The sequence below is a fragment of the Merops nubicus genome, unplaced genomic scaffold (genome assembly GCF_000691845.1).
Source record: "Merops nubicus isolate BGI_N331 unplaced genomic scaffold, ASM69184v1 scaffold48784, whole genome shotgun sequence".
In the NCBI taxonomy this organism is placed as follows: domain Eukaryota; kingdom Metazoa; phylum Chordata; class Aves; order Coraciiformes; family Meropidae; genus Merops; species Merops nubicus.
Window position 1 is genome coordinate 1 of NW_008603165.1, and position 11,519 is coordinate 11,519.

General features: G+C 42.3%; 1 protein-coding gene across 1 annotated transcript; it reads right to left on the reverse strand.

Moving 5' to 3' along the window:
- Positions 1 to 6,486: 6,486 nt before the first annotated feature.
- On the reverse strand, positions 6,487 to 7,568 carry TCEANC (transcription elongation factor A (SII) N-terminal and central domain containing). Its single transcript, XM_008938567.1, has one exon. It carries the CDS (start codon positions 7,564 to 7,566, stop codon positions 6,487 to 6,489), a length of 1,080 nt encoding a protein of 359 aa, XP_008936815.1. The 5' UTR covers positions 7,567 to 7,568.
- Between the last annotated feature and the right edge of the window lie 3,951 nt (positions 7,569 to 11,519).

Here is an 11,519-nt window from a genome sequence, read left to right on the forward strand (position 1 = left end):
GCTTTCACGGCGCCCTTTGGCGGCTCACGGGCTCCGCGTCAGGCCCCGCGCGAGCAAACGCACCGCTGCAAGGCAGCTCCGCTTTACAGGCCGTGGTGTTTAAAAGTGTACACGTGCCAATGAAGGAACTAACCAAAATCCACAGGATGCTACTTAAAAAGTGTAGTCAGCTACTTTTTTTTTTCTGTAGTAATTCAGAATAATAGTCAACTTGACTGTTTAAACTGAGGATCACAGGAAAAAGTCCCTTCCAACCCTGACAGATTCTGATCTGTTTTGGCAGAGGACTTTGGAGCCCTGGTGGCTCAGTGGTTGGACTTGATGATCTTGGAGGTCCCTTCCAACCTAAATGATTCTATGATTCTAGGTCAGGAGAAGCTGGTGAAAGAGTCTTTTCTGCGCTCTTACAACTCATCACGAGGATAGGGCTAAAAGTAATTAAAATCAAAAGAGCAGAAATTATTTAAGTGTATTTAAAGAGGTTCCCATATTATCAAGAGGCTTAGGTGATGACAGGCATAAGGAAGGAGCATTTGAAATACACCCGCTTGCTCGAGCAGTCATGGCACGCTTCCTATCATAAGGGAGATGCAATGGGACTGGAATTGCCCCTTGCAGAGTCATCTCATTTTGGATCAGATCTGCAACACAGCCCAAGGAATGGAAAACAAGATCTCGGGATCATCAAAAGGGAATGTCTCCTACTGACAGGAGCAGGATTAATTAAAAGGCAGCCCATGCCAGAGGCAAATCTCCTGATAGAGACACATGCTTAACAAAGCTGCCCTTTGAAAAATTTAAAGTACTTCTTTTCTGGCATCTGCTTTCATTCAATGCTAAAGTAAAATTCAAGTAAGTGCTGGAGAGGTAGAAAAAATGGCCTCTTTAAATTATGGTAATTATAAGATGTAAGTTCTAATCAGTTATGGCATTTCTTTTGATGCATCCTAGCACAACACTTGGCATTCTGTGCTGCTAGCAGCCATTGCTGGCTCACATCCACCTTCTCATCCAACCAGAGCCCCGAGGTCCTTCCCCACCGGGCTGCTCTCAATCCCTTCATCCCCCAGCCTGTACTGATACCGGGGTTTGCCCTGACCCAGGTGCAGGACCTTGCACTTGGCCTTGTTGAACCTCATGAAGTTCACACAGTCTGAATTGTCCAAGCTTGTCCACATCCCTCAAATTTTTAAAAATTCTAGTTAGAAACAAAATTCTTTAGACTTGTGAGTCAAGATGTATTTTTATTTCTTTTACATGGGTACATAAAAGAAAACAGAAAAGGACCACACTGTAACCGTGGCCTATCGTGCTTATTATTTTACAGGCATAATAGAGTATCAGTGGAGTTATTCCTATGGCTAAAACACATGGATGGATGCCTGAGGATCAGGAACTGCAGGCCCTCTTCCATTGTGTCCACCCTGTTACCATTATTCATGTATGTAACAAAGCCAATAATTGCTGGAGAACGATCAGAAACTGTGGAACAAATAATGCCACTGATGGGACTGGTCCCATGAAATATACCTGAGTGCTCTTAGGAACAGACAGAAGAAAATGCCTAGCCAAGATGCGGTTTGAAACGTGTACACCAAAATCACTCCTGTTTTAAAGTCCTGCAGGCAGCGTAGGCTCCCGGTGGTGGGTGCTGCGGGCCCACTGGTGGTGAGCAGCCTGGGGGCAGCTGCCTCAGGGTCCTGCCACCAGTGGGACCCACATTTCGGCCCAGGTCCTGTCAGAGCCTGGCGGCCCCAGTCCTGCACCCCACCTTGTGCCCTGACCCCCATTTCACAGCCAGCTCCACTTCAGCACAGCCTCCTCCCCACAGGCCTGTCTGGTGCTCGCTGGAGTTTTGGCCAGTAACCGTCGCTGGACCCGACCTGCTCTTCTCATTTGGCTGCTATGGGATGGTGACCCTTTTTCTGGAAGTCACTGTCCTTGTGCACCTTGTCACCCACATTCTGCTCCTGGCTCGCCTCCTCTTGGGCAGCAATCCACCCTTGCTGCTCCCTCACATGCACTTCCATCTGAAAGCTGACTTTGCATCGAGGAGTTTTTTCAAAGGGCTGTGTTCATGGAGAGATAATTGTTACATCACATGCTAGCAAGTGGCACCAGTAATAAAAGGCAATTTTGTGTTTGTGTGTATGGGAAAATTCTGTATCAGCACAGCTTTCATATAACAGAGCTTGTGAATAATGCTTTTTACCATCTGTAGTTGGCAAGGAGACTTTGTCCCCTCCTGGCAAGTGATGACATGGCCTCAATAAAACATGACTTTGTCATCTCCTGGCTGAAATGCAGCAGCACAGAATAAGGGGATATGAAGTCATCAGCCTTTATGGTTAATACCAGAATGCAGCAAGCCAGGCCCCAAGCAATCCAAGAAATTATCAAAGTGCTTGTTTCTTTCCTAATCTTCCAGGCACTGAGTGAACGGGGCCATTACACCCTGAAGATTCCCCGAAGGGCTGTAAGCTAAACAGACTTGCTCTTAACCACAGCCTGTTACCAGGTAACTTTTCTTTTGCCAGTTCTGTTGGCAGACCTGTTCTTCCTTTGCTTAAAAGAGTTACAGTTCTTGGCTTTAATAAAAGATGTACATAGTTCAGCAGACTGAAAGGAATAAATTTTAAATAATAAAATAATTTCATTTTGCCTTGGAAAGGAAGTAAGAGTTATGAACAACAAATGGCAGCTGAGTGCTTCCTTGGAAAGAGCTACAGTAAGAAGGTTATGAGGGAGACGCAAAAGGTCCTCAACAGAACGGAATGAAACAGATCCAGCAATGGTTCTCCAGGAACCAGGAGTTTTGCCACCAGTGTTTAAGGGAGCAACATCTACTCCAGTTAACAGAGCACTTCTCAGAATCTTTGCTTTTACATCAAAAGTTGTGTGAAATTTATTGTCAATTTAGCTCTCTTCTTCTTAAGCCAAGTGTTACAAGTTCTGCAGCTACAGGTTCTCCTTGAGATTTGAATGCAATCTGTGTTTAGGATTTTATTGCTACTTTTAAATCATAGGATTCAAGAAGCATCTGGTTTTACAGCATCATTGGTAAACCCAGTCAAAACAAACGCAGACTTTAGCCCTATTCAGCATGCGTTTGTCCTATGTCTGTGTGAATCACCTCATGTCATGCTCCTTTGTGGAGCAGCATCACAGATATGCTGAACATCATAACAAAATTAATTGTCTCTGCTTGTAAAAGCTAAGAGATCTTTTTTCTACCTGGAACAAAGTGAAAAGAAGATGACTTTGACAACATACAAGAATCTCAGTTTTCAAAGCTTTCCTTTTATTCTTGTTTCTGGACCCTGATACTCCCCGTAGTCCCTCGACCCTCCTGCTAGCGTGCATGCCATGTAGTTGAAAGTTGACTTTTTAGAGCCATTTTAAGCCAAAGCACACAATCTTATCCTCTCAAGCATTTTAAGCCTGCGCAGTTACACAATCTGGGTAGGGTCAATATAACCTATTGACAAACTGTGGCCCAGAGCAGTACTTTGCTTAGTGAAACCATGACCACACCTTTTAAATAAAAGCAATGATTTACCTGAATGACCACCTCCGATATTGGGCATTTCATGTCTGTAGCCTATGCTGATATATAATGGTACATGATGCTACACATGACATCTGCCTTCCACTAAACCTTTGAAATAATTAGGACTGGATACAAACGCAGATGGAAAAATGGCCAAAGTGCTAATGAACTGTGTTAGCTGAAAATGACCAATGGCATAAGATAAGTAAAAAGGTAATACAGTAAATCATGATTTTGTAGACAGTTTCACTAACTGTTAAATGTGAAGCTGTGTGCAGAACTAGGCATGGAGTGAAACTGGACCTAGATGAGCTTTTTCACCAGCCCTGGAAGAACAAAGCCTCATTTCCTCAAGTGCTCTCAGCGTACTTAAAATACGCCCAGTTCACTCTCCCTGCATCCCAAAGCTTTCTTCTCCTTTTTTTTGCCAGATTTCCCAGACCTCCTCCTTGTCCCAGCCTACTACCCGGGCAGGCTGGAGGAATGCCTGCTTGCAATGTATGACCATGAAAAATACTAAAAAATGCGGAGTTTACAACTGTGAGGGTATCAAAGACTTGCCCTGAGTTCCAACTGCTCGGTTTGAAACTGAAGTTAAGGGACAGCTGTAGAAGAAGCATGGCTACAATCCATTTTTTGACTACTTGTAGCTACTGACAGCTGTTTCTATACCGTAAGCTGCAAATGTAGTTGTTATCAGCAGGATTTTATTATTTCCATATGTTAGGAGAAAAGTCAAGATGTGAAAGGCTAGAACCAAACGACCCTCTTGCTGCTGCAGGCTCAGCTCATTCAGATCTGCTGTGAGGACAGCTTGCTGAATGACCTGGCAAAGTACAGATAGCCACTGTTTATGTTTTCTTAGCTGCTCCGTAAATATGTCCCAGTCATGCTGGGGCATATTGCTTAGCACTATACATTTAGTGATGGGCAGTTCAAAATGAAGTGATGTTACACGTTATGTCACAAACATAATCAGTATTATGGCTACAAATTTTACCCTTAAAATGTATTCTGTCAAAACCACCAACCCTGCCTTGTAACATTTTCCTCTGCCAAGGCAAAATTTGGATGAGCTGCACATTAAATGTGGAACGGTTTCAAAACCATCTGCAGGCAGAAATTATTTATAAGTGTCTGTTGTTCACAGCTAAAATAGTCTCCTGTTACAGAGTGTTCTGATGCAGCATAGTGCTGGTGTACAGCTCTCCTCAACACGACCACGACCTCCAAAACAACAGTACTCAACTCTGTGCTTACCGTCAACCAGGAACACGAAGCGTTTGCTTTCCCACAGTTTCACTGAAAGCTAAAAATAATGCTTTACACAGAAGTACTTCCATTTAAACAAGCAGGACTACTTGTAAGCACCAATTCCAGCACATGGGTAAAGGCTGGTATGGAATCATAGAACTGCTTTGGCTGGAAAAGACCTTTATGATCATCAAAGGTCAAATACTGATTGGTTACACAGTTGAGCACTGGGGGTCTGGCCTAATGTCTGAATATTTGTTTTCATCAGTGCAATTCCACTAAAACACATATTCTTACATGAAAAATATATAGATAATGCCACATTAAATCACGTTGCTTAAAGTGAAAAGTTAACGCTTCACAGAATTGAAATTATTTTTAATTAGAATAACAGTAGGTGTCTCTGTAAGAAGAGATTACATGACGTTTTCACTATACACAGATAAAGGCCTGTCTTGTATTTTTTGTCCTGGCTGGCTTTTAGTTCACCAACAGCCATTTTCTCATCTCACGCCCCTAGCTCCTTTCTCTGAGGGGTCATGTGGGTGGGGAGCTCCTGGGCATCACCTTGGCCCAGAGAAGCTGACCAGCCTCAGCTGCCTTACAGCTGGAGGGGCACAGGAACTGTCCTCAGTTCCTCCAGCAGCTACTCACCAGGCTTCTCTGCTCAGCTGATGCATTTTAGCCTTGAGCTGCAAAACGCCCGTTGTGCCTTTGTAGGAGGTATCTCCATTCATGCCAAATACACCGTTTCATTGTGTTTACACAACAGGTTGAAACAAAATACTGTTCCTCTGTTCCTAAAGCATGACTTTGGCAGTTTACTGACCCATTTCACCATCTCCTCCATACTCCAACAAGGAACCTCTTTATGAGGGTTATGTTTCCAAACAGTGCGACTGCTTTTGCTGCAAGAACATAAACCTCCCAGGCAGGGCAGGCTTACTCTTCACTGCCTTTCCTTAGGTCTGTGAGTTGACTCATACGTGTGCTCAGAAAATAAGGACTCAATACAAAACCCATTTCCTCTCATTTAAACACTTGCAGTAACTCAAAGCAGTGAAGAAAACAAAATAGGGACATACAGTATGAACACGGTCTTCTACAGACCAACAGACAGCTATGAAAGATACCCAGACTCAGGTGGTTCTCCCAGTTCAGAGAAGAAACATCTCCTTGACTTCTGATCTATACTACATTCAAAGTATTCTGATAGCCGATTTTGAAGTAATTTTAAGTTTTCAAGAAAAAAGCAACATGGCTATTAGTTGAGTGAGGAGAACAGCATGGTGATATTTTTCTGATGAATAAATGCTTCTAGTATACAGCCAGTGGGAATCCTGTTGATTCTGGAACAAAACATGCATAAAAACTTTATAATATGGCAGCACTTAGAGTATTTTGAATGGATTTACTAGTGAATATTCCTCTCTCAGACACAGTGTTACCATTTTCCCCCTTTTTTCTTTTGTTTCTTTACATATTTTCATTACTTAAAAATACCTAGATTTATTCAAGTAATCTTGAAAAATAACTTAGCAGTGTTTGAAAACTTGATTTTGCACTTTTTAGTGGCAGCACCTACATACTATCAAGACAAAATTTTAATCTACACAGTTTCAACAGAGAGACCTTCTCATACCTTATTAAACCACTCTCAAACCACTTATAAAAGAGGGATATTAAAAGCAAATCCACCTGCTGTGATACCACTGTTCTCCACATTCATTACAAATAACATAAGTCAACATTTGCTCATCTGGATTTGTGTTTCGCACCCAGCCTGGCAGAAAGAGCGTTCCTCTGGCGATCAGAGTGACAGTGCAATCAAATTTTTCACAGCGCCTACACTTTATTTTGTTTGTCTGCGTGCCATTGGTAACTTGTGGGAGCTGGTGCTCCCGAACAGACGATTCCGCATACAGAGCCCGGAGCTCTTTCAGTTCATCGCTGGCCATTTCCATCACTGTCATCTCAGCAAACGCCTTTGGACTCAATGTTCCTGAAAAAAGGTTATGTTTTAAGTGCCAACTTTTAGGGTTCTTCAGGTTAGAGATTTTGCTTCTGATGCAGTTTTTATATTTTCTGTCATTTTTAGCATGAAGAGTAAAAACATGTTCTTCGATTTCTTTAGCTAGCTCTAACCATTTATCAGTTTCTTCTTTGTCTTTGGTAGAACCAGCCAAAGTGTTATAAAGAAGATCTGTACATTTACGCCTCAGAGCTCCCATCTGATTCTGCTGCAGACTTGCTTCGCTAACAAAAGGTTTAGAATCTTCATTATCAGTGTGTTGTTCCTCAGAAGAAAGCTGATTCGTGCTGGTTTCTGCGTTGTCTTCTACCACATTTTTAACAGTTTGCGATGGAATCAAGATTTTAGAACTAGTAGCATCTAAGGCCTCCTGCTGATGTGGTTTTTCAGACAGTGACTGCTCTCCAGGGACCACACTGAGATGTTCCATTTCCTCTTTTGGATACACAGAAACTGACTCTTTAACTTGCATTGACTGAACACGGTTATTTTTGTAAAGTGCTTTCCACCTTGATAACAACTGCTTTGCTCTCTTTTTCAGCTCTGCTGAAGGACAGCTCTTGAGTACTCTGTATACAGCCTTGGTAATTTCTGTCCCCTGAAGATATTCTATAGTCATATCAACATCTTGCAGTTCCTTAAGATGATCCTCAATATCTTGGAAATTGTTCTCAGACAGTAGTCTTTCAATACAATGGGCTCTGCGTACAATATTTTTCCGGTCAGACATTTTTAAACCTGAAAGCGAAAAAATGTTGATCACATTTATTGCAGTTATGACATTAATCCATTTTCTGTATTTTCTCCCAAGGTTTCCTTTTCATTTTATGTTATATTATACTATTATTTTTGTTTTATATGTACATCTCTGGCTTTGCCAGCTTTTTCTTTATATTATGTACAGTAGCTAGTGGAGCAAATGCAAAATTCAGAGTGGCCTGTGTCCTGGAAAAATGCAAGTCAGCGTGCTACTCTAAGTCCTGCAAGGAACCTACTGGTGGGAAGGAGAGCCCACAGGCACGTCTGCTGGGGTAGGGTATGGCACTAATTTCTAAGGAAAACCACAGTACCTTGCCAAAACTCACAGTAACAAAGACACTGCTAGCAGTAAAAATGCTTGTCATGCTTGTTTTCTACAGGTGCACACCACAAGTTCACAGGGAGACTCCACTCCACAGGAAGGTAGGTAACTACACACCTGCTCTGCCCTGCAGGGCTCCAGGGAGACCTCCCAGTGTTTGCGCATTAGTAGGCTCTAGTACTGCTGGACTACGAAGAAGCAGTGAAATTCAGCATTTTTCACCAAAAGCACCAGATGATCACCTCTTGATACACTTACCATATGATAAGCTTTCCAGAAAGAAAAAGGAGGCCTTACAGGCAACGTATCTCCCCCTCCTCACACATACAGAGAAACAGTAAATAGAATTGTAGGGGTTTTACAGTATTGATGTCAACAAATTGAATTTCATATAAGAATGCTGGGTTTGGAAAATCAGTTTGTGTTTCTGTCACAGAAATGTAAAGTCTATTAAAAACCATGTCTGGGACCTTCTGCTCTAACAGGAATTTGAGTAACATAACGATCTCACACCGAGTACATTCCGTAAGAGCTTCCTGACAATCTCCAAAGGCAGACTTGTGAGTAAACACTCTTTTAATCTGAAGGTTGTAAGGACATCAAAGTTTACTGCAAGACTCCTAACCCAGGGAGATGACTGCTGTCATCTTTCCAGAATGCAAATGCAAAATAACCTACCTCAGAAGATCTGACTTATGGCTCAACTTTTGTGAACCTACATTTAAACGTCTTTTCCATTTTTTCACAGTTTTCAACCATCTGACTACAGATAACTCAGTACAAGTTGCAATGACACGGAATAATAGAAAAAATAAAGTGGCTCCAAAAACTCCACGTCGTAAGATACTTTTTTGGTTGCTTTTTTTTTGGCTGTTGTGTGTTTGGTTGGGTTTGTTTTGTTGTTGTTGTTCTAAACCAATCATTCCTGTAACTATAACCTAACCTTACAAGTTTTTTTTTTTTTTCACAAATCCTTAGAATAAATGCTGAAATGTTTGGCTATCCATGGTTTTGTTATTAATAAAACCTGCAAGTTTCCACTTTGTTTCTCATGGCAAAGCCTTTAGTTAAAATCAAATATACAGGTTTTGGCATTAGAAGACTTATTTGGAGTAGGGAATAATGTGTAACACAGCTAGGTTTTTAAGAAATTTGTTTGGTTTTGCCACTATATGTTGTAGCCTGCATAATGGAGAATCACTGATACATGCAAAAATTACGCATATGCATTAAGAATGATCCAAAAAACAAAATTAGAAAGTTTAAGAAAATTTGCATACTGAAATGCTGGGGTTTGAACCCCGAGCCCCGGAATTCAGGTTGACACATGGGTCATGCCCACAGCCCTTCATACAGAGGTGGTAAGTTTGCCTTATCCCTTCCCCCCAGGGTGCGGCCGGCCCTGCAGGGAGAGCCATAAGGGAAATGAGCCCCAGGGGTCTCGCACTGAGTTGACAAAGGTCAGGTGTCTGCTTGGGGATAAAAGCTGGGACCACTGGCAGGGAGTCAGGAGTGTCTGTCTGTGGAGTGCACTCCACAGAGCTTCCTGGTTCAGGGCAGACCTCCTGACTCTCCCTGCAGCTGGGCCCTGGTCTGTCTAGGCCTTTGCAAACGTGGGTCGATCGGGTGAGAGTTGCCATGTGGGCACCCTTTTCTTACGTGTTTAACTGGCTGGGCTGGCTGTTTCCCATGCCCACCGTGGGCAACCTCGGTTCACTGTTTGTACCCCCTGTTGTGGGCTGGGTCATGTTGTTTGTGGGATCGTTGGGGGTGGCGTCGATCATGCATGAGCGTGTTGACTTGTTTGGACCCCCGTCGGTCATTCATATAGTAACATTTCTGTCTACAATACAGTCTGCATATTGGTTCATCTCCCTGCTGGTGTTATCATTTTTGTTGGGCCTGGTCATTGGCAACACACATGCTCACATTATTTTATTTAATATTAACTCACACAGCAGACAGATATCTGTGATTTTTCTTTTTTTTTTAATTTCAGACTTTTTCCTCCAGACTTTGCTTCCAAAGAATTAAATTAACCAGCTATTGTGGGCATGGAATCTGACCAAAACCTACTGACTTGAATGACTTTTTCAAGCACTCGGTGGAGATGTTATGAGTTTTCAGGCCTTTGATGTACTTTTTATATGTCACCACAACTTGGAATTAGGGATTTCTTCAATTAGTAAACAGTAAATAGCGGAACACATTTTAATGGGAGCTGCAAAGCGAAGGTTTGGGGCTACTCTGCAGCAAATTTAAGTAAGTGAGCCTGACATAACTCAGTGGATCTTAGCCCATAATGGCAGTCTGGTTCCTACATGACCCTCAACCGTTCACCTGCTATGCAAGAGATCACATTCTGTCTCTTCCAAAAGTTTCTCTTTATAGCTGCTAACAAGAAGCAAGCTGGACTAGTAAACTTTGAACTGAGGTCCCCCCTACTGCCCTTCCCCTTGCTAGCTCTGGCATCATGTTACAGTTTGATGATCAAGGCAGGGTAGCTCAAGAACAATGAAACCTGCCTGTCAACTCTCACGCTGTTTCTAAACTGCGGTATCTACAAATTGCTAATTGCTATTTTTGGAAATTCTTTAAAGTTAAAAACACACCCCTCTATAATCCTAAGAGGTACCCAAGGCACCTATTTCCCTGCAGCCATAGCATTAGTCAAGTAAGCTCGCATATGTTTTGACATATTAAATAAAAAAAAAGGGATTTCAGAAAGCAGTCTCATGGCTTAAGTAAGATTTCCTTTTGATTCCTTTCTATCAAGCCCTTTGACCAAAAAATGCTCAGTGCATTGCTAGGTGCAGATTTACACAGAAAATACTAGTAACACTATTATCCTGTGTGCTAAAAGGAGAATTAAATGTAGAATGCAGAACTGACTGGAGTGGGTGTTAAGTGTTCTTCTTTTCTTAGAAGTCAGTCATCCAGATGTGTGCACAAAAGCAGTGTTTTGTCTGAAGTCGCATGCATACAGATTCTACTCTGAAAAAAAGTCATCTGCCTGACACAGACTGATAAGGCCAGCTACACAAATCCATATTTAAGGGAACTCACAGACAGATTTCTTGCACCATCACTGTTTCCATGATGAAATCTCCTGAGCATGGGGAGAGAGAAGGGACGAGTGACAGAGCTGGGTAATTTGCACGCTCTGTTGCTTTTTATGACCACCTGCCCAGCTAATTTGTTTTCTGCATGACAGAAATAAGTTCCAACTTCAGATAGGGCCTCAGAGCTCCACAAAAGAAACGGACAGAGACAGAGAACAGAAACCTTCATCTGTTTCTATAATCCTGAAAACAGACGAACCTGTTGAATATCCACAGTGAATATTCTCTGCATTCACTAGACATGTGTTTAAACAGCTCATTCTTGTCTGCCATATTGAAGCCGTGCAACACCTCAGCAATAGCTATTACAGAAACTACTTGGCTACTCAAGAAGAGGAACAGGACTCATTTTTTCAGCAGTTAAGTTGAACCCTATGCATCACCATACTGAAAAGCACGTATGATTGCATCTGCTCATCTGTTCTGCTGCAGGAACATGCAGAGGTTGAGAGTGGAAGGAGGGGTTTTCTCACCCAAGGC